This window comes from Symphalangus syndactylus, chromosome 9, assembly GCF_028878055.3.
Source record: "Symphalangus syndactylus isolate Jambi chromosome 9, NHGRI_mSymSyn1-v2.1_pri, whole genome shotgun sequence".
NCBI classification, from domain to species: domain Eukaryota; kingdom Metazoa; phylum Chordata; class Mammalia; order Primates; family Hylobatidae; genus Symphalangus; species Symphalangus syndactylus.
This window is the reverse complement of record NC_072431.2, coordinates 75,123,023-75,145,331: the sequence shown is the minus strand read 5'-3', so window position 1 is coordinate 75,145,331 and position 22,309 is coordinate 75,123,023. Positions and strand designations below refer to the sequence as shown.

Sequence of the window (22,309 nt, the reverse complement as noted above, 5' to 3'; positions counted from 1 at the left end):
ACTGAAGATGCCTATCATGGATGCATCAAGTCAAATACTCCTACTGCCCTAAGCCTCAGAATGGTAATGCTGCTCCCAAGGACGTCGCAAGACTACACCTTTGCAGAACAGATCAGGATGGAGAAAACAGCAAGGGTTTTTCATCTCGTTCTTCTCTGTGTGCCAGATGTATAAACTGTCAGACTTGCCATAGAAAGGAAGAAACATTACTCTTAACTAAATCCGCTCCACAGCATATCTAATTATAGTCCTGAGACTCTGAAATACACATGATACTTCAAAAGAATGAAAAGATCACATATAGCAGCAGACATGGGCCCCTGGACTTACTGCCTACAGTATTCCTTACTGTACCCCTGGATACAAATATAGATTTCTGCTGAGGTCAGAGAATGGGTAGTCCACTCTGAGCAGCTGCTGACAGGTAATTAGGTATATTACAGAGATAAAAATCAGGGTGTCTGGCTTCTCTCCCCTAGTCAATGATAGGACCTGCAGTCCCTGAGATTCGTCATGTAAAAGGAAATGTATGTCTGAGAGTCTACGGGCCACGATTTAGACAGGTGTCAGAGCAACAAAAAAATGCAAACAACAGGTGGTCGCTGTGGGAGTTTTTGGAGCCTAAGAAGGAAGCATGTGTTATGCTTAGTCCTGCACAGGAGGAAAGAGGGTATGGCCACTGGACACATTTAATTCTTAGCCTTTGGGTTACATAAATCTCAAGAGTAGGAAAGGATAACATACTAGGTCAAGGAATGTTCAGTGTTAGTAAAGTCACAAAATCTTTCTATGTAAAAAAGAAAAAAGCCAAAAGTCAGTCTGTAAACCTTTCCATGTGTTGTTGCTATGGATGGAAAGTGTCTCCCCCAGACTGGTGTGTTGAAAGGCTACCCCGCAACGGGATGGTGTTAAAAGGTAGGGCTTTTGGAAGGTGATCCGGTTACCAAGGTGAAGCCCTCGTGACAGGGTTGGGGTCTCTGTAAGAAGAGCCACGAAGAGGGCTTGCTGCTTGCTCCGCTCCCCACCACGTGAGGATGGAACAAGACACTGCCTACGAACCACTGACAGAGCCCTCACCAGACACCAGAGCTGACGGCACCTTGATCTTGGACTTCTAGCCTCCAGAGCTCTTAGAAATAAACACACATTGTTTAAGCCCCACAACCTCTGGTATTGCTGTTACGGCAGCCTGAACTTAAGCACCACTTTAGCGGTAACTGTATTTAAAAGGATTTATAGAAAATCATCTCTGCATCTGGTGGAGCAGCTAAAGTCTGAGCAAAATATTCAGGGTGCGGGTCTGGAGATAGAGTTGGTGGGGATTGTAACTTTTTTGGGGAGTTCGAGAATCCAATCCTTTCTCCTGCCTGCAGGATTAACCCTCAGCAAAACTTTCTCTTCACTAAGCACTTGCTGGTGCAACAGCTCCTTTCTCCCATCCAGTCCCAGTCTCTCAATTTGACAGCTAGTCTGTTCTCCTCAATCACACTGCCCCTGCCAGCTAACCCTGCTTTTCACACTACTCATTATCACCTGCATTCTCCACAGAGCTGAGCCTGCAGCACATACTTGAAGGAGGCTTCCCGAGTTAGAAGCAAGAACTACATTTAGGCTTATCACTGGCCTTTGATTAGCTACCTATGAGAAATTGGACTTTCCAGAGAAACTAAACACAGAGCCCTATAAAGTTTCAGTAGAAAACTCCAAAGGATACGCGAGCCTCTGGGCAAGCAGAGGAGGGCTCGGTCCTTAGCCACCCAGTGCCCCAGCAAATTTCCTTGTAAGGACTGCAGAGCTCTGTGCCTCACCTGGATCAAGGAATCCACCCGACCATTCAGTGACTGACTTTCCCCTCCAACCTGCCCAGGCAGACGCTGCCACTCTGCGGCAAGGCCCCAGGGCAAGTGCCTTCCATGACCATGGGCACTGTTCCTTGTGCTGAATCCAAGGCAGGCCCCGCTAGGCTGATTCATGACTCACACAGCCAGTCTTTCTTTCCAATGTCCAAAGGGACTCCCATATTTTCCCAAGCCTTCTCTTCTCCAGGAAACAATGCATAGCTTGGGCAAAATTATGGTTTCTCTTTATTAGGAAGAATCCCAGTTTACTCTCATTTCCACACTTACTGGAGCTTCAGGCAGGATTAACCTTTTTAACAACTGTGACACAGCCAAATCCTAATAAACCTTCCATCAAAACTTCCAAGTTCTTCTCCATAAGTTCTGTCTTCCCATGCTGTATGGATGCAGTACAGTCTGGGACCCAAATATAGGACCTTATGCTTATCCATAAAAAGGGTAAACTTATGCAATCTGGCCCATTACTTTTATCCTGTCAAGAGCCTTTGGATCCTCATTCTGTCACTCAAGGCATTCACTATTCCTTCCAGTTTTCTGTCACTGACATGAAGGATATGAGCCAAGTTTTGCTGGGACCCAGGACTGCTGAAGGCTACCCAACCAACTCTGCTCCTCCTCTCTGTGACGATCACACACATGACTTAGAATGGCCACGTCCAATAATCCAGTCGGGTCAGGGAGAGACAAGTCTGGAGCCTGAAAATGAAGAGGAATCTTTCCATGCCCTGAAGCTGAAATCCAAAACCTGAGACCTTCCCAAAGTCCAGCAAGTCTGCCTGCAGAAAGAAAACCAAAGGGAAAGAAAGAAGGTTGCACCACGAAGTGAGTCCTGGCTTAGCTGCAAGGACTCTAGGAGTGCACAGAAAAGGAGGGTGAGGTGGGAAGACGCAAAGGTGAAAGCCCATGAGCTCAGCCCAACTTACCCAGATGCTCTCTACTCAGACGGAGCATATCAGTTTCAGCATCGGGATTAAAAAAATGGGCACGTGCATTTTATGGTAGGTGAATTGTACCTTAATTTAGAAAGAGAGAGGGGGAAGGAAGGAAAAAAGGAAGAAAGGAAGGAAGGGAGGGAGGGAGGGAAGGAACTTGTACATATGATCAACATGGAAAGCCTTCCCTATTTTCATTCAAATCAATGCTAAAGTGATGATGAAGTCATGGTGAATTCCATTAGAGACGTTCCTTCTATGTTGAGATTTTACTAATCATAATTTTATAAATACAGCTATTATAAGTTACAAATCCACCTAACTGGACTATTCATTACTGATCTCAGCAGAGATGCTATCAAACATCTCTATGAAACCAGGACATGGTGTCAGATCACTGATGTCCCGGTCTCACAGTCCCATAAAAGACCAACCCAATGGGACCTTAGAGAAGCAAACCCAAATTAATTTCAATCGAGCACAAAACACCCTTTTAATAATTTCCTGACACCTTCAAGACGTCCCCACTGCTCTGGCGACTGCCCTGACAAGCCCACCTCCCATCTCTCGCCCAGGTCCCTCTAAAATCTCAGCCTGGTGGGCTGTCTCTGGGCACAGTGGTGCCCTGGGCATTCCTGCCTCTTCCCTCCTAGACAAGTCATCTGTGATAATCAGGACATTCTCCCACTAACTCTTGCAAGCTCGCTTCCCTTTCAGATGACATCACTGCCTCACACTCATCTCTCCCAATGATAAGTCTATTACGCAAAAATGTATTATTCATCACCATTTTTTAAGACGGAGTTTTGCTCCTGTGACCCAGACTGGAGTGCAGTGGCACGATCTCGGCTCACTGCAACCTCCACCTCTTGGGTTCAAGTGATTTTCCTGCCTCAGTCTCCCGAAAAGCTGGGATTACAGGTGTGTGCCCCCACGCCCAGCTAATTTTTTATATTTTTGGTAGAGACGGGGTTTCGCCATGTTAGCCAGGCTGGTCTCAAACTCCTGACCTCAGGTGATCCGCCTGTCTCCGCCTCCCAAAGTGCTGGGATTACATGCATGAGCCACTGCACCCAGCCACAAGCTTCTTTTTTTTTTGAGATGGAGCTTCGCTCTTATTGCCCAGGCTGAAGTTCAATGGTGCGATCTTGGTTCACTGCAACCTCCGCCTCCCAGGTTCAAGCGATTCTCCTGCCTCAGCCTCCCAAGTAGCTGGGATTACAGGCATGCGCCACCATGCCTGGCTAATTTTTGTATTTTTAGTAGAGACAGGGTTTACCAATGTTGGTCAGGCTGGTCTCGAACTCCGAAACTCAGGTGATCCACCCGCCTCAGCCTCTCAAACTGCTGGGATCACAAGCACTTTGAGCCACTGTGCCTGGTCCCACAAGCTTCTTTATAGCATTACTTAATACACTTATGCATTTCCAGCCTTAATATGGCATAACCTCCTGGGTCATATCCTGGCTTTGCCTTTAGGAGTCCATCCTACCCCAGGAAAGCTCTCTCATTTGAATGAGGCAGCAGAAGTCCCAGCCCATACATGTGGATAAAACTCAAACCAGAAGGAGGTGGCTCGGGCAGAACTCCAGCAGCCTCAAGACACACCTGTGAGGAGCTGTGGAAAGCAGTGGCTCTCAGCACGGGCTCACGCCAGAACTGTCCAGCAGCTTTAAAAACACCCATGCCTGCTGGCTGGGACACACTCCTCAGGAGATTTCAGTACACGGCAGGGCTGAGAACCAAGGACCTAAATCTGGAGCCCTCTTGCCTGTGACTCTTTTCTTGGTGCTGCGAAGGAACATGTGGTGGGTGAGCTGGTGGGTGGGGGGTGTTGTTCTGGCTTTTCTGAGCAGGTGTATTTTGTTTTAACAGCTTTACTGATGTATACTTGACATACAAAGAGCTGTGTACAATCTGATGAGTTTGGTCATATGCAAACACCCAAGATACCACCACAATGAAAGTCTAGGCATAACCCGATTACTTGTAATATTGTACATCTGCGAGAAAACAACATTTTTAATAGAACTTTCATCTTTCCAAACACAAGATTTTAGACCATTTTATCTGTCTTGCTTTCAAGTCAAAAACTTCACAGACCTGACTATGAACTCATGGTTCTTTCCTGTCAACCTCAGTTGGTAATCCACATGATGTCAGAATTGTCCTCCTGGCCTGACAAGGTTTCCCTGATGGGTAGGGAGGTGCCTGTGTGTTGAGAGGTATGGTCCCATTTTGATGATGTTTCAACTTTGATTTGGTCAACACATCCCAAGGCGAAATCAAACATCTCTGGGTTCTAAGGAGGGGGCCATCACTGCTTTGACGAGGCCTGAGCCTGAGACGTTGAGGGTGGGAAGATGGCTGCCCTATCAATCATTCCTTCAGAGACACAGTTATCACCAGAAAATACCTTCTCTGACTTGTATAAACCCAAACTAGTTGCATTCAGGGTGGCATACAGGATTTACCTAGGGAAATTTTACTTGTATTTCTACCACAGGAGAAAGCATTACAAATGCTTACTAAAATCACTAATATTAGCAGACCAAATGGGGTAGAAAGTGCTCATTTCCTTGCCATTTTAACCCTTGAGTAGCTGCTGCCTTGGAGCCCAGATGCACCCAGAGTTAAAGTGAAGAGGTGAGGTAAGATGGGCCAAGAAGCTCTTAAATTACTGCTGAACTTTGGTAACTACGGAGTTTTTTGTTCTGTTTGTTTGTTTTGACACAAGGTCTCACTGTGTCACCCAGGCTGGAGTGCAACGATGCAATCATAGTTCACTGCAGCCTCAAATTCCTTGGCTTAAGTGATCCCTTCACATCAGCCTCCCAAGTAGCTAAAACTACAGGGGTGGCCGGGCGCGGTGGCTCACGCTTGTAATCCCAGCACTTTGGGAGGCCGAGGCGGGCGGATCACCAGTTCAGGAGATCGAGACCACAGTGAAACCCCGTCTCTACTAAAAATACAAAAAATTAGTCGGGCGTGGTGGCGGGCGCCTGTAGTCCCAGCTACTCGGAGAGGCTGAGGCAGGAGAATGGCGTGAACCCGGGAGGCAGAGCTTGCAGTGAGCCGAGATTGCGCCACTGCACTCCAGTCTGGGTGACAGAGCGAGACTCCGTCTCAAAAGAAAATAATAATAAATAAATAAAAATAAAACTACAGGGGCACACCACCACGCCCAGCTAATTTAAAAAATTTTTTGTACAGATGAGGTTTCACTATGTTGCCCAGGCTGGTCTCCAACTCCTGGCCATGGTGATCTTCTTGCTTTGGCCCAAAAGTGTTGGGATTACAGGTGTGAGCCACTGCACCTGGCCCAGAGTTTCTGAAACTCCACCTTTGTGTTTCTGGGGTGGAGGTTTTCCCTCTCTCTCCTTTCAGTAAACTGCTGATCATTTAAAATTAGTTCTATTCAATCCTATCCTGAAAAACAATCCTCCTAGTTTCTGGTTGACTAAATATAAGGTTAAAAAAATAAATTCTGGCAATATGTCTCTTTCAGAAATACAGTTATTACCAGAAACCACCTTCTCTGGAAGGTGTTTTTCATTTTCCATACTAAAGTGAAAAACAGAAGTCTGCATATGAGCTCAGAAGTCTGCCTATGAGCTCATAGTAAGATCCTGTCTCTATAAAAAAATCTTTAAAATTAGCCAGACATGGTAGCACATGCCTATAGTCCAAGCGACTCAGAGGCTGAGGTGAGAGGATCGCTTGAGTCAAGGGGTTTGAGGCTGCAGTGAGCTAGTACTGCACCACTGTGTTCCAGCCTGGGTGAAGAGCAAGACCCTGTCTCAAATTTATTATCAATTTTAATTTTATAATAAATTTCCTATCATTGAAATCACACAGGCATGATAAATACTAAAGTAATGAGCTGAGTTTGGCAATGAGATCAGGAAGGGAGATAAGATTCTAGTACCTAAAAAATCTGGAAACCTACACTGAGGTTCACACCTGGCTTATTTTCTCAGCTCTATTTTTACTTGAGTTGGTCTTAGTCCATTCAGGCTGTTATAACAAAATGCCACAGCTTGGGTAATTTATAAACAACAGAAATTGATTGCTCATAGTTCTGGAGGCTGGGATGCCCAGGATCAAGGCCCAGCAGATTCGGTATCTAGTCAGGGCTCCCTGCTTCATAAATGTCTTGCTGCTGTGTCCTCACAGGGCAAAAGAGGGCAGGGGAGCTCCCTGCAACCTCTTTTGTAATCCCATTCACGAGGACAGAGCCCTCATGACTTAAGTCACTTCCCCAGAGGCCCCACCTCTTAATACATTGGGTGTTAGGTTCCAACACAGGAATTTTGTAAGGACACACATATTCACACTATAGCAGCTGGTTAGCTGTTATAAGCAAATGCTCAGAACTCTTAAGTCTACATTGCAGCTCTGGACTACATCCTGCCCTCTTCCACTTCTGCTGCAAAAGTGAATTCCTCACTGGCTCCATTTCCTGGGTATTCTGCAAGAACTCCAAACTCCACATGCATGTATGACATTCTCTACTCAGTCTTCCACTGAATCTTTCCCGGAACCTATTCTTTTCATGGTCTCTCTCTGTCTTCCCAACCAGAAACCTCTGATTTATTTGACTCCCTTTACCTCTATATTGACTCTTCTGTGAGATGCTTTTCATGCCCACCGCCTGTTCCTCTGCCCTATTTCCACAGGAGTCAGACTCTGTCTTGCCTTTACTACAACCACAACCTCCTCCCCTGTAGACCAGAGGACCGTGTCGTCATACTGTTCCTAGACCAAAATAAGGGTCAGGCTGCTATTTCTTGTGGCCCAATAATGAGATGCAGATGAACTGGGGAGGAAGAGAATTTTTATTTCTGCAACCAGTTACTGGTAGAAGGCCTGGAAATTACGGCCAGACCAACTCAAAATTACAAAGTTTTCCAGAGCTTATATACCTTCTAAGCTATATGTCTACCTGTAAGTGTGCATTCATCTAAAGACATAAGTGATTAACTTCTTTTAAATTATAACTAATGTCTGAGTCCTCAAGACCTTCTTCTGCAGCCTCAGTAAATTCACTTAATCTAAATGGGTCCAGGTGCTGGGGTGATTACCCTTATCTTGTCTCCTACTAAATCACAGAGGTTTGGGGAGTTCATTCAGACCCGCAATAAACTTGTTTGTGGAGGCCTGGGGAGTTTCTTCAGACACCAAATAAAACTTATTTAATCCTAAATGGGTCATGTTAAGAATTCCTTCATTATTTTGTCATGCTTCAAGGCCCAGGAAAGGCCTAGGCAAAACTCATGGTGGGCTTTTGTTACATCCCAGCCTTTATATAAGGACACTGGCTTTTTTTTTTTTTTTTTAAGCTTTTAATATTTAACTTAACCACTCGGTACTGAAACACTTGTTATGGAGGCCTGTGTTGGTGAGACCTGGCCTGCCACAACGCTGCATGCAGGAGGGAGTCTCAGCCCCTCAGACGGCATTTGAGACTCTTCTTGCTAGGCTTCTCCCTCCTTTTCCCATCTCATCTCCTGCCATCCACCAGGCACCCTGGACTCCAGCCCCATGGTCCCCACTGCACCCTGCACCTTCATGCTCCCATGCCTGCACTCCTCCCATAGTCTGACTGCTCCGCCCCGCTTCAAAGATCAGCCCTGTGAGGTCTCTCCCAACACCATCCCCTGCCCTCCCCGATCTGTCCTGCTCCTCCCTTGGCAGGACCCCCATTTCTACAGTTCTCACCATGTGCAATATTGTGGTTAACTGTTAGAGGCCTCTGTCTTCTACACCAGACATGAGCTTGAGAGCAACCCCATCTCATTCCTCTATGCATAGCCCAGGTATCCACCTTGGTTTTGGAACCTTGTGAAGGTTTTGACTTAAACAGAACAGATGTTGCAGCAGAAAGGGAAATCAGCAAAGATGGAAACAATATGAACTCAAAGCATACAAAGGACACTGATTAAAATGTTAACACAGTACTGGTGGGGACAGTTTGAAACAGGTGCTCCCAGGCAATGATAGCCTATTATCATGATGACCCTCAGGGAGAGCAGTAGGACAGTATTTAGCAGAATATAAAATAAGAATAAGCTTTGATTCAGCAATTCAATTTCTGCAAATTCACCCCATATAATACAGCCAGCATTAAAATATATGAAACATCATACCAAATGGAATTTTTAAAGACTATAAATAGCCTCATGTCTGCTCAAGTATGTTCTTGCTACCAAGTGAATTATTAAAAATTTGTTTATGAGCACAGCTTAAAATTTTAGAATGTGAAAGAAAAATATCTTGAATCCCCAAAGCACTAAGCTAAAAGGAAAATTGAAGCTGAAACTCCTCAGGGCAAACCTGCCTCCCATTCCATTCAAAGTCATCCTCTGCTCACTGAGATAGATGCATATTCTGATTGCCTCCTTTGGAAAGGCTTATCAGAAACTCAAAAGAATGCAACCCCTTGTCCCTCACCTACCTGTGACCTGGAAGCCCTCTCCCTGCTTCCAGTTGTCCCTGCCTTTCTGGATGAACCAATGTACTTCTTACACATATTGATGATATCTCATGTCTGCCTAAAATACATAAAACCAAGCGGTGCCCCAACTGCCTTGGGCACGTGTTGTCAGGACTTCCTGGGGTTGTGACACGGGTGCACATCTTCAACCTTAGTAAAATAAACTTTCTAAATTAACTGACACCCGTCTCAGATTTTCTGGGTTTACAAGAACTACAGACAAGGAACTGAGAACCTTCAATAGTTAAACAAAACAAAAACTCCTAAATATAGGCACTACCTGTATAAATGAATGATGAGGCATCCCCAGGAAATACTCTGCTACTATCAAAAAGCATGAGGGGCTTTGTATACTGATTTAGAAGCATATTCACAATGTATAGTCAAAAGCAATCAAGTTCAGCTGGGTGCAGTGGTTCACACCTGTAATTGTAGTACTTTGGAAGGCCGAGGCAGGCGGATCACTTGAGGTCAGTTCAAGACCAGCCTGGCCAACATGGTGAAGCCCCATCTCTACTAAAAATACAAAAATTAGCTAGGTGTCATGGCACGTGCCTGTAATCCCAGCTACCCAAGAGGCTGAGACAGGAGAATCGCCTGGACCTGGAAGGCGGAGGTTGCAGTGAGCCGAGATCGTGCCACTGCATTCCAGCCTGGGCAAGAGTGAGATTCCGGGCGCTGTGGCTCACGCCTGTAATCCCAGCACTTTGGGAGACCGAGGCGGGCGGATCACGAGGTCAGGAGATCGAGACCATCCTAGCTAACACGGTGAAACCCTGTCTCTACTAAAAATACAAAAAATTAGCCAGGCGTGGTGGCAGGCGCCTGTAGTCCCAGCTACTTGGGAGGCTGAGGCAGGAGAATGGCGTGAAACCGGGAGGCAGAGCTTGCAGTGAGCCGAGATCACACCACTGCACTCCAGCCTGGGCGACAGAGCTAGACTCCATCTCAAAAAAAAAAAAAAAAAAAAGAGATTCCGTTTCAAAAAAAAGAAAAGAAAAATAAATCAAGGTCACATTTTAGGGGTCCAAAGTTCTTAAGCAGAAGATCACCAGTGAAAATTTCTCCCTGTTATAGAGAAGGTGTCTTCAACTTACACCAGGAATCTTCATTGCTAAATCCAACAAGAACTGAGAGAAAAGAAATTCTGCTCTTCAATATCTGCCCCCTCCAGGCTGCAACCCGAAGGCTGTGCTCCATCTCCTGATGGCAGAATAGTGAGGGTCTGCAGTAGGCTTATGGAGCACTCAGCCAGGGAAGTGCCCCCGCCCCCAATGCCCTCTTCCATGCATCCTGGAAGGCCCCAGTGCTGCGGGAGGAAAGCTCAGTGAAAGAGTCCAGCTGACTTCTGCACAGAGGGGCCTCCCCATCAGGCTCAGAGTCTGTCCGCAGAGCCATAAAGGGTGCCTGCTGGTGAGAGGTGACCTTGTGTCCAGGGAGCCTGGGACTGACTCTGGCATCTGCACCCCTAGCAGGCAGGTAAAGGGGCCCAGCGGTGCTGGCTCTGCCAACCTTGTCTCTGGATCTTGATTTGACACCTGTGAACAGCACTTCATCCACTCACAGCATTAATTATTCACAGTAGAGAAATGAACCCAGAGGCAGCCAACAACACAGGGTAATGTAAGCACTTTAAAAAGAAGCTTCACGCTCCAACAGGAGACTTGGGAATAGGGCCTGAAAGCAGCCTGGTCAAAATCCATAGTGCTGGCAGGAATGGGCTCTGCTTCCTGCTGGATAAACCCTGGACCCTGGGCTCCTCCAGGACAGGCCCTGCCTCCCTCATCGCTAACTTCCCATCATCCCTACACACTGGCTCCCTCCCACTTTAGTGGTGCTCTGGAAATTACAGGTACTCAGTAAGACATGACACTGATGATCGTATTCCTTAATTCTGTTTCATGGATCCTATCTTCCCCTTATCCAGCAGTTTGACAACATGCAGCCATCCATTTTTTCCCTTCCATGCTCTCCTTTGAGCTTGGCAGTGTGTGAATTCCCTATCGTCTCAGTGGAGTTGACTTCCAAGAAGCTTCCCCACATTCTTTCCTTCAATGGTACCTAGATCTGAAGGAAAAACTAAAATAAGTGAGCAAACAGAACACCCAGAACCCAAATGCCCTGCAGCTCTGCCCCATCCATGTGGCAGCCAGAGATGTGACCTAGTCATGCAAAAGACCTCTAAAGATGCTGCAGGCCCAAGGAGACTTAGCATCTCCTGGTGTCAGCTGCCATGTCAGTAAAACTAGATGAGGATGGTCTTAGGGTTTCCTGGCATTCTGAGAATGGAGGTAAGTAAAGAACCACCTTTGGGGCCAAATCTTTTCCTCTTCCCAGCTCTTCAAAGAGCCACAGGGCTATTTTCACTTTTAAATCATTGGTGTCAAGAATACTCAACCATTTCTAACCCACCCTCAATTTTCTGGGGGACAGAGATTCATTTCAATTCACAGTAACAAGAAATTTGCACATCTAAATAGCCAGCTCTCTCTCTGGCTTATTAAAGTCACATGAAACAGTCATCATCTGAAGTCTGGGTAACTGTCAGAAAGCACCTGATATGTCTAAGGAACCATAAGATCTGGTCCAGTGAAGCCAGGCTCCCAGATCCACCCCAGCGCCTGACTGGGAGCAGTGCCCTTTCTCACACCATCATGTCAGTACCAAGACCTGCAGAAGAAAAAAGACTCACTGGCTTGGAAGGAGAGATGAGGTGGTCGCTTTGTACTTGGCAAGCAGGCTGGACCCTTAATGAGCTAAAATCCATCTCCCATTTGTCGCTTGTCTCTGCTACAACACACATGCCTGCTCAGCCATTCATCTTTTATTCTCTAGGCCCTAAATTATCCCGAGCAGCCAGCCACGGTGTTGTGGAATAAGCGGGATGAGACCTTGAAGGTGATCTGGGGCCCAGAGAAGTTGGACATTTGCCCAAGATCACACAGCAACCTGATGGCACAGCAGATCTAGAGACGATCTCTTGAACTCCAGCCCCTTAAATATTTTCCATCCCCAAAGAATGCTTTCAGAATCACTCCTTCTGTCTCCAACCCTCCTTAGGCCACCATTTGTCTCCATTACTAAAGGTATACTGAGTGCCTTCTATGGGCCAGACCCTGAAGGGCACAGAAGGTATAAAAATCAGCAAGACAGGCTCCCAGTCTAGGGAGAAGACACACAGATGTTTTGTTTCAGCAACAGTAAGTCCAGTGAAGGAACATGGTACCCATGCACCAAAGAGGGGTATGGGCCGCAGAGAGAGACCCTCATCCCCAGCTCTCTGGAGATAACACCGCAGAGTGCTTAGGCAAGCACTCCACAAATGTCAGCCATTGCATTCCCAGGCTGTGTATCTGGCAGACTCTGTGTCTCAGCTAGTCTGGGACAACTTGGAGCTGTCCTCTGCTCTGTCCTGCTGCAAAGGTAGATGCAAAGAAGTGGGCAGTCTCAGCTGTCCTTGTAGTGAGCTGGGGCCGTGCAGTGCTGCTGGAATGGGCTCTGCCTCCTGCTGGATAAGCCCCGGACCCTGTGTGACAAACTTGCACCTCTGTCAGCTGTGGATGAGCCTCCCGAGGTCTCTGTCCACACCCTGGCATACAGGCACGCCTTGTCACCTCCAGCCTGCTGCTGCCTCCCAAGCCACCGCCCTCTCTCTGCTCTTCCGTGCACCCAAGTCCTCTCAGGGGTGGTGGCTGTAAGCCGGGTGGCCTCTAGGGGGCTGAGGAGCACCTGGGCTGGAAATCTCAGTGGAGATGGTGATGTTTCTTACAGTCACTGCTCCTGACCCAAGAGGCCTCCCACTACCTACAAAGAGGTGGTGGTGTCCATTCAGGCACCGAGGAAGGCCCAGGTAACCTCTGGCAGATATCAAAGACGGGCTGGGAAAGGCCGCCTCCCACAGCGTCCCCAAGAGCATGACTGGCAGCGAGGTGAGTTTGTCCCCTGGGGCAGAGGTCCCCAGATAAAATCAGCAGAACCATCAGCCACCTCTGGGCACAGAACCCCCAGTCTTCTCCAAGCTCAGTGTTAAAATGTGCCAAATGAAATTGCAAATATTAGGGAGAATACAGGCATCCCAAATAGTGACTGAGTCCTTACTCTGTATTTCACATGCACAGTAGTATTTATACTGCACAGCAACCCAGTGCAGCAGGCACCACGACCACACCTTTTTTAAGAAAACTGAAGCCGCAGGCTGAATAGCACCTGGAGCTACCTCCTCCCTTACCACTCCACTTCCCCTCTGTGCCACAGGAGCAGCATGCACAGACTCTGTGACAGGCAGGAGCTCCCTGTCACCTGATGAGGATTCAGTGCTCCCTGCAGACACCTGGACATTGGACTGAGTTCCCAGATGTGGGCCTGCATCTAGGCTCTTCTCTGACAAACGCCACCTTAGTCGGCAGCAATTTCTGGACTGACAGGGAAGTGTGCTGTTTGCTGCTTTGGATCCTACAAAACATGCTCCTCGGTCAGTTCCTACCTTTATCTTCTCATCCCTGGGCTCCAGGAAGCTCACACGGTGGCCCCTGTTTCAGGCCGTGCTGGCAAAGGAGCTGAGGGAGCGAGGCCCAAGCAGAAGCTTGACTTGAGGAGAGAATGCAAGTCAAGGGGTGGGAGCTGCTGAGGCCACACAGCCACTTGCTATTTTTAAACCACACGTTACTAGACACCTAGTAAGCCCTGAACCAAAGCACAGAAAGGCACATTTTGATCAGAGCTCTTGGAAGGGCAGCTTGCAACAGGAAAGGCAGGTAGTGAAGGGAAGTGAAGGGGGAAAGAAACATTATTGGAGGGAACAGGAATGTGTTGCTTTTCTGTTCAGATACCAAAGGGTCTTTTTCTTCAAAAATAAGAATATCTTGTTTATACATGTAATACACAGTCTTCCAGACCAACAATGGAAAAATATCAAATTAAGGAAATGAAATAAATCTTGATGCAGGGACAGGGTAGAAAGAGAGAGATCATTTAGCACAAAGAAATCAGAACAGGTGAGAGTAATTTTGTATATCTAGGTAGCTACAATAGAAAGCCTACATTTCATTAAAAGAGATCAGTCTCTGTTAGCTTACTGACTGGCACGCTGGAATGAAATGCAGGGACAAGCAGAGTGGGGAGAAGGCGGCTGCCACCTGGGATTTCCGGTGAGACAAAATGAAATCAGATTATCAAATACAGGAGTAAAATCTCTACAACAAGTTTGCAACCTAGATGTTCCCTCCTCAATGCATTCCACATGGTGAGTTACATTCACAAAACAGAGGTGTTGTTTGAAATATATTTTCTGCAGGAGAAGGAAAAAAAAAAAACAACCTCTAACAAAATAGGACGCCACCTTGAGTCAACTATTTGTAAGGAATATCTATTTTGGAGAATCTCAGCACTTTACCCAGGTGAAATGAAACGTAGAATATACCAGAAATGTACTTTTTAGATGAGATCCATTATATATATATATTTTTGAGACGGAGTCTCACTGTGTAGCCCAAGCTGGAGTACAGTGGTGTGGCTCACTGCAACCTCTGCCTCTGGAGCTCAAGCGATTCTCATGCCTCAGCCTCCCGAGTAGCTGGGACTACAGGCTTGTGCTACCATGTCCAGCTAATATTTTTTTTTTTTTTTTTTTTTTTTAGTAGAGACGGGGTTTCACCATGTTGCCCAGGGTGGTCTCGAACTCCTGAGCTCAGGAGATCAGCCTGACTCGGCCTCCCAGAGTGCTGGGATTACAGGCATGAGCCACCGTGCCCAGCCTAATTTAAGTTTTTTTTTTTTAATGTGATGTTGAAGATGCTTCAGAAATGACTAGTCACTCTCACATGACTATACCACTGCTGCATGAGGCATAGGTACCTTCCCTGTCCTGCACACCACAACGCACCACAACTGACATGTCGTGGGCCCTCCACAGACACCTGTGGATGGAATGAATGAAGTGCAGCCGTCACCATCCCCGGGACAGCACCCTGCACACCGGCCATGTGTCCAGAGGCCCGGCCGACAGCAGTGTGCAATGGCAGCCCGCCAGCCTCCCCTGCCTCCCCACCGCCTGAGGCCCCCAGCAGCAGGGCGAGCATGGGCTGGATGTGAGTCTCCTGTACCTGCACTGCCTTCTCCACCAAGGCAGCAGAAACCACAGTGGGCTTCAGTGATCAACAATAACGTACCCCTCAAGGTTAACTCTAAGGCAGCTGTGCCTCCTGCAGGTCAAGCACTTCCAGTGGGGGTGTAGCTACCGTCTCTTGCTTGTAGCAGACCTCTCCTTGAGCAAGATTGGATGGAGTAGAATAGAGCTAAGCAATTTCTACTCATTCTCCTTTAAGAAAAATGCTTGATGACCCCAACTTGATGGACAGTGGAGAAGACAGCTTTGGAGAAGACAGTTTTTGAGTATTAAATATCTGGACCGGTGAGGGTATTGGACAAGCCACCCCATGTGTGCTGGTTGGCCCCAAAAAACCAACTTTCTCCTTGGCACCACACTGGGTTCACCGCTGTGTCAGGACACTGTCGTCCCTCGCATGTGCAGGGAAGTGGCACACTGAGTCTGTAGCACTAATCTCATGAGCATATGTAACAGAGAGGTGAGCTGGCCTTGGGTAGGTTATGTTCTTATGGGACTTCTGCACTGGCCGTGTGCAAGCCCTGTGCCTCAAACCTGGCAGGTCAGAATTCGCAGTCACATCTTACAGAGGAAACAGCTGACAATGTCACAGAGCTGGTAAACAACAGAGTGGAGGGATGGGAAGGCTGGTGCTAGACAGAGGTGGGGACCGCACACGCAGAGAAAGTGCTTCATGCTACTGCACGGGTCACTTTAAAACAGTTAATTCTGTTCTTTGAATTTCACCTCAATTAAATAAAAAAGTAACAGAGCAAATATGTGAACTCTGCACGAACATGATTACAAACATCAGGTGCCACACACTGGGCCAGGCAGCAGGGTTATGGAATGCACAGGCCATGGCCCCATCCTGAAGCACTCGCCGGGTGGTGCAGTTTGCTGCTGTTGTCAGCACTCTCTCACAGCCAAAACAGCAGGGGAGGAACAAACTCTTATGGGGACAGGGAACTGAGTCAGAAGAGGCTCAGAGAACTGGGGAATGATCAAAGGTCCCCTACATGGGTTGGCGCTGCTGACTGCATGGTGGGAACTGCAAGAAAATGCATCCACTCAACATCAAGGATGGCTGCTGTGTGCCAGGCACTATCCTATGCCTTGTTGGGAAACCAAGTATTTATAACTTGTTGCCCTCATGAGACTCACAATAAAGAAGGAAGATAAAGCCAGACGCTCTCTTGAAAGTTTATTGTTAAAAGGACATTGTTCCTGATGGTTTTAAGCAAAAAAGTGACACAGAAATTTACAAAGACGTGAGAACTGGACGGGAGAAGAGGCTGAAAGGAGACTAGCTAGAAAGTTTCGGCAATGGTTCAGAGGGACATTCGCAGATGCGGATTCGGGTGAGGACACTGGGAACAGAGGGGAGAAACAGAAAGACCAGAGGCAGAACAGAGAAGACTAGTGGGTGGGGCTGGGGTTTCCTGGCATCATGAGATCAGAAGACCTTAATTCACATACAGGGCACAGGTCAATGCCGGGGCCTGGAGTAAGTACTTAATAACTGTGACCTGCTGTTACTCTCATGCTGAACTTCATGTTCTCACAGTGACTTCACTTTTCCATTTTTCTGGACAGTGCACCTAGGGAGCTCTGGATCCTTTTCCCCACCATTGGAAGAAAAAAGCGTAAAAGGAAACTGGGCCACAGGCCTGAGTGACAAAAGCAGGGCTTGTCTTTGTATTCCCTGTCTCCAGTTCAATGCAATGCAAAACACTTTCAAAATATGCAGGGAACAAGTGAATGAATAAAGAACAAATGAACAAGTCAATACAAGAACAGCAATGACCTCTGACGCCCAAGCTCTGATAAAACTGATCTATAAAACAATTGGAGAAATAGGTTTTTAAGGAAGAGCATACAGGAGGAGGCAAAAGGTCCACATTTGCGCAAGAAGCTGAACAAGGAAATAAGGCGTACTGATGAAAATTCATTACGCTGAGAAGAACCAAAATATTTTCTCTTCCTGTTATCCCACAACCACTTCTCTTCAACCTGACAACTCTGTAATTACAGCCCAAGTCCTTATGCTGCTGCTTTATTTTCCAAGTGGGGTCTGTCTGCAGCTGCAGAGGCTTCCTTCCAGGGCCCCCACACCATGGGGCACACTGACTCCTGCTTGTCAGTATGAAACCAAGATGACGAACATGGCCAGCTTCCGCGTGCTTTACCCCCACTCACAGATACACAGCCCTTCCCTCCTACACTGGGCTCCTCAAGAATGACAGGTAAGAGGCTGGGCGAGGTGACTCACGCCTCTAATCCCAGCACTTTGGGAAGCCAAGGCGGGCAGATTGCTTGAGGACAGGAGTTCGAGACCAGCCTGGCCAACATGGTGAAACCCCGTCTCTACTAGAAATAGAAAAATTCGCTGGGCATGGTGGCACACGCCTGTAATCTCAGCTACTAGGGAGGTTGAGGCACGAGAATTGCTTGAACTCAGGAGGCAGGGACTGCAGTGAGCCGAGATTGCGCCACTGCACTCCAGCCTGGTGACACAGCAGGACTCCATCTCAAATAATAATAATAATAATAATAATGACAGGTAAGAAAAATGTATGTTCTGGCAGATTAAAAAAATACCTCTTTTTCCTATTATTATATATCTCCTATCCAATTACCCTATATGCTAGAATATATAGTGTTTCTGCTAGACTACAATATATATGCCTGAAGAATCTCAGGTTTCACAAAATTCAATACTAAAAATAATAGAGCTTTTGGGAAAATTTGGTTAGGGCATTCAACTCAATACCTAAGGAGCTTCAAAACAGAATCAAAAACAGTGACTGATAACCTGGAGAGTTAATGTGGCCACCGAAGCAGGTGGCTTCACAGGGCTGGTGGCTCCCACAGCAGATATTACAAACACACGAAAACGACAGGAAGAAAATGCAGCAATGCCCTCATTACAGAAAGACTGGCAGACACTGAGGGGGCACCGGAAGGATTATGACCCATTCTGAGCCAAGAGCCACGAGAGGCTGTGACAGCAGCTCTCTGGCGAGGAGGCCTCAGAGACAGGTGACCATTGTGATTTCCTACACATATGCACAGACACACACACACTGTCACAGTGGCTCCGCTGAGGACTGTTTCTTGTCCTGCTCAAGGCCATAAGTCTGCTCCTATGATCCTTGCTCTCTTTGCCTAGGAAAATGTGTATAAGCCAACATAACATTTGCCTTCCACAGACATCTCGTCCCCTTTAAACCCTCACGTGAGCTCACCTGCATCACAGAACAAGGCACAGGATTTCAGGCTGTCCTCGGCGTAACTGGTCTGAGTGGGCCAGACACCACGGTGAGGTCACCTGCTCATCCCCCAGCGAGGCAAGCCTGGCACCGCAGCAGAGGCTGGGCCACGCCGGGCTTTCCCCATTCCACACCCAGAACTTTAGCAAGACAATTCCTAGAGAAAGGTATGGCCACAGAATGAAACCACAGAAAGGTGCAAATACTTACATATAATAGGTTGGATAGAGTCCTTCAAAATACCAGCAATGCTTTTTGGCTTCTGTGCACTGCAAATAGAAGCAAGAAAAAGTCTGTCAGTACTCAGGAATCTGCATGTTGTTGAGAAGCTCTCACAAAGGCAGCAAAGAAGGATGAGAAGACACAGCTTAACCCATGAAAAGCTGGGATATCAGGGCAGACAATGCATTACAGGGAGAGCCGCCCCCTTTCTCATGACTATTTCTTTAAAACATCTATTTTTCTATTTTTCGTAGCCTTTCATATCTCTATATACACTGTGTGTCAGCATTTTATTAAAGACAATCCACTGTTTAAAATGTACTTGGTATGATACTTCAGATTACATAAGAATGCTAGAAATAAAGCACTGCAAAGATTGCCACTGCCCCCCAATTTGTTTTAGAAAGACCTCTCCAATAGATTTAGCATTTCTAGAGCTGTATATTTCAGAATATGCTAAAGCCGCATTCCGACCTACGTCTGCAAGATGCTGCGAGTCACGGTTCACTCGTTGCCCTCTCACGTGCAGGAAGAGAAAGGAACAAGGAAAGACAATGGGAGCCCCTCTTGGGCTTTCCAGGTAAGTCCAGCTCCTAACATCCTGGAGGCAGGGCCCAGCCCCACAGGGCAGGGCAGGGCAGGGCAGGGCGGGTGAGTGCGCACAGGCATCAGAGCAGGGGCCAGATGCCACCTGGAGGCTCTCACAAACCTCCAGCAAGTGAGGCAGGCCAGCATCCCCACTGCTCAGGGAGCTCTCTATGCAGAGCTGCTCTTCCTAGCTGAACAAGGCTTTTCTAAAATTATTCCATTTGTGCTGTCATTTTTGTTTTACATTCACAACTTCCTACCTCCATGATCTAGTTTATTGGCCCCCATGTGTAAATAACCTTCAAAACATTATGGTGCAAAGCTCCCAGCAGCAGGAACACTGGCAAAGGCACGGCAAACAAAGCTTTCTTTGGGCGAGGCAGGGCCGTCCTGCCCAAAGCCCCTCCTCCGGTGGGAGGGTGGCTGGATCAGCTCCCTCTTAGCCTGTCCGCAGCCCCAGCAGGTGTACAGCAATGCCCTCCTGCCACGATTGCCCTGCAGCTGGAATGGAGTTAGAGACAGGCCCCACATCTACAGTGGCATGCCATGGGAGAGGTGAGTGCCAATGTCACGCCAGCGACATTCGATGGGTTATGAAAATGACATGAACCCCTGGATTTTGGAGAATGTGCTTTAAGACACTCAAAAGCATACTCAGGCAGCCTGGAGTGACCTAGTTTTATTAACAGAAAATGAGTTTTATTTAGACTAGGTTAGCTCCTGTCCAGTTTAAGAAATGAAGCTCAGACTGCTGACGAAATCAATTTATTTTGGCACAGAAGAGCAATTTCAGGTCTCTGCCCCAAATTATAATTCATTTCACTAGAGTCTTCTGTGATAAACAGAGAAACCAGGTCTGCCTTCCATGTGTCACTTTAAACGGGTCTCCCTTGTTCTCCATCACCGCCACTGACAACCAAACATTCCTGGAACCTGACACTTAAGTTCCACACAATCAAGAAGTGAGGCCAGGGAACATCAGAACTCAAGCCTGAAGCCCCCCACCTGCCTGAGGCCTGGCTGCTCCAGGGCTGCTCCGCAGAGACAGGCCACAGCCATGCAGCGAGAGCCAGGCGCACAGGCTGGCACTGGAAATAAGGACAGGCTCTGGCCTCCACAGCGGCCTTTACTGCGATTCCTCTTGGTCTAAAGCGTTCCCAGATCCAAAGCAGCCACTTGATACTCTGGCAGCACATCTCCATCACTAATGCATTGCATTTCAGAAAGGACTTTTTCTTCCAATCAGACAAAATAATGCCACACTTCTGAATGCACACTGTCTCTGGGATACAAGTATATGAGGAATACCACTTTACAAATTAAGAAACCAGGGCCCTTGGTGGGTGTCTTCTTCTGGGTCACACAGCTTCTTTGTGGTGGCAAAACAGAGGGCCCCCAGCACAGTGTCTTCTGGACTCATGAGAGCTCCCCTGAGGAACCCACTCTGCTCACCTCCAGCAAGAACAAAGGCCTCTGAAAACTGGTGTGAGATGATCCCCAAGATACGGTGTTAGTGAAAAAGCATAGGCAAAAACAAAAACGTATGTCCAGTATGCCATCCTGGATGCAAAAGGAAACGTGTACATTTGGCCTGCTTTCCACAAAAAGAATCATAGTTTGCAAAGCATCACATGTATCCCATAAATAAATACAATTATTATATACCAATACATTTTTTTTTTTTTTTTTTTTCAAAAAAAATCACAGGAAGGACAGAGTATGTGAAAATTGATCGTAAGAACTGGGTCATTCTTGTCATAACCAACTAACAGAGTCGGGGCCAGAGCGGCAAAGCACTCAGGTCATTCTCGGCAAGCCTGGCTGCTGAAACCGCCTGCCTTGACTCTCAGACTAGCTTACCCAGCCCCATCACACACCAATGAGAGCTCGCACACCAAGGAGAGCTCGCACACCAAGGAGAGCTCGCACACCAATGAGAGCTCGCACACCAAGGAGAGCTCGCACACCAAGGAGAGCTCGCACACCAAGGAGAGCTCGCACACCAAGGAGAGCTCGCACACCAATGAGAGCATGCACACCAAGGAGAGCTTGCCAGCTCCCCAAAACTTTACTTAGTGCCAGTGAACAACTCTCTTTCAAAACAATCCCTTACATTTCTCCTTTTTATAAAACTTCCAAACTTCTCTTTATTCTTCACACATACTGAAGACCACCCAGTATACGGCCCAGACTGCAATGCTCACTTCCTGAACAAAATGTTTTAAATTTAGAGATTTGTCTCTGTAAAAGCTAATGAAAATGCTTACCTGTCGAGGGTGGGTGGGGTGGAATGGAAAAGACAGGGACAAGAGCGAAATTCTTCTGAGAATATCTTTTTATGTAGTTTGACTTTTGAAATGTTTTTTCAGATAATAAAGGAGAAAGTATTTTTTAAAACCACTTCTCAGACTGAAAAGATTTATAAAAGACTATCGTGACATGATCACACATGTCCCCTTTAGGCCAGGGGCAACTAAGCAGGGTAGATGCCTGTGAGGTCAGTGCTCACAGGAGACTCGCACAGACACTCACTCTTCTGGGGGCCCTTCCTGGGGCCTTCCCGGGTGAAGGGCACCATTTCCATCCTACTCTTCTTCCCGCATTTTTCTGGGATATTCCCTAACTTCAGAGCTGCCTACTTGTTGGTTACTCTTGCTCAGTTACTTGCTAATAACCTTTTATCATTTCTCACTAAGCTACCAAATAAATCATATTTTGAAAAGTTTAACCCCAGTTTGTTCCTTTACAAAAACTATTCTTAAGAAAATATTGAGGCTACATTTCTTGAAACAGAAAGCACCTTTAAACAGAGTTACCTTGCATTAAAGTGTAGTTCC

General features: G+C 47.0%; 1 protein-coding gene across 8 annotated transcripts in view; it reads right to left on the bottom strand.

Moving 5' to 3' along the window:
* VOPP1 (VOPP1 WW domain binding protein) overlaps positions 1 to 22,309 on the bottom strand; it is a 103,155-nt gene that overhangs the window by 31,736 nt on the left and 49,110 nt on the right. For 6 of the 8 annotated variants that reach the window (XR_010113522.1, XR_010113521.1, XM_055293109.2 and 3 more), the window contains one exon: positions 18,873 to 18,931. The exons of the other annotated variants lie outside the window; for them this stretch is intronic. Coding sequence is in view for 4 of the 6 variants with exons in the window: in XM_055293109.2 (XP_055149084.1) it covers positions 18,873 to 18,931 (59 nt within the window). In the remaining 2 variants the exon portion in view is untranslated. The remainder of the gene's footprint in view (positions 1 to 18,872; positions 18,932 to 22,309) is intronic. 8 annotated transcript variants of the gene reach the window in all.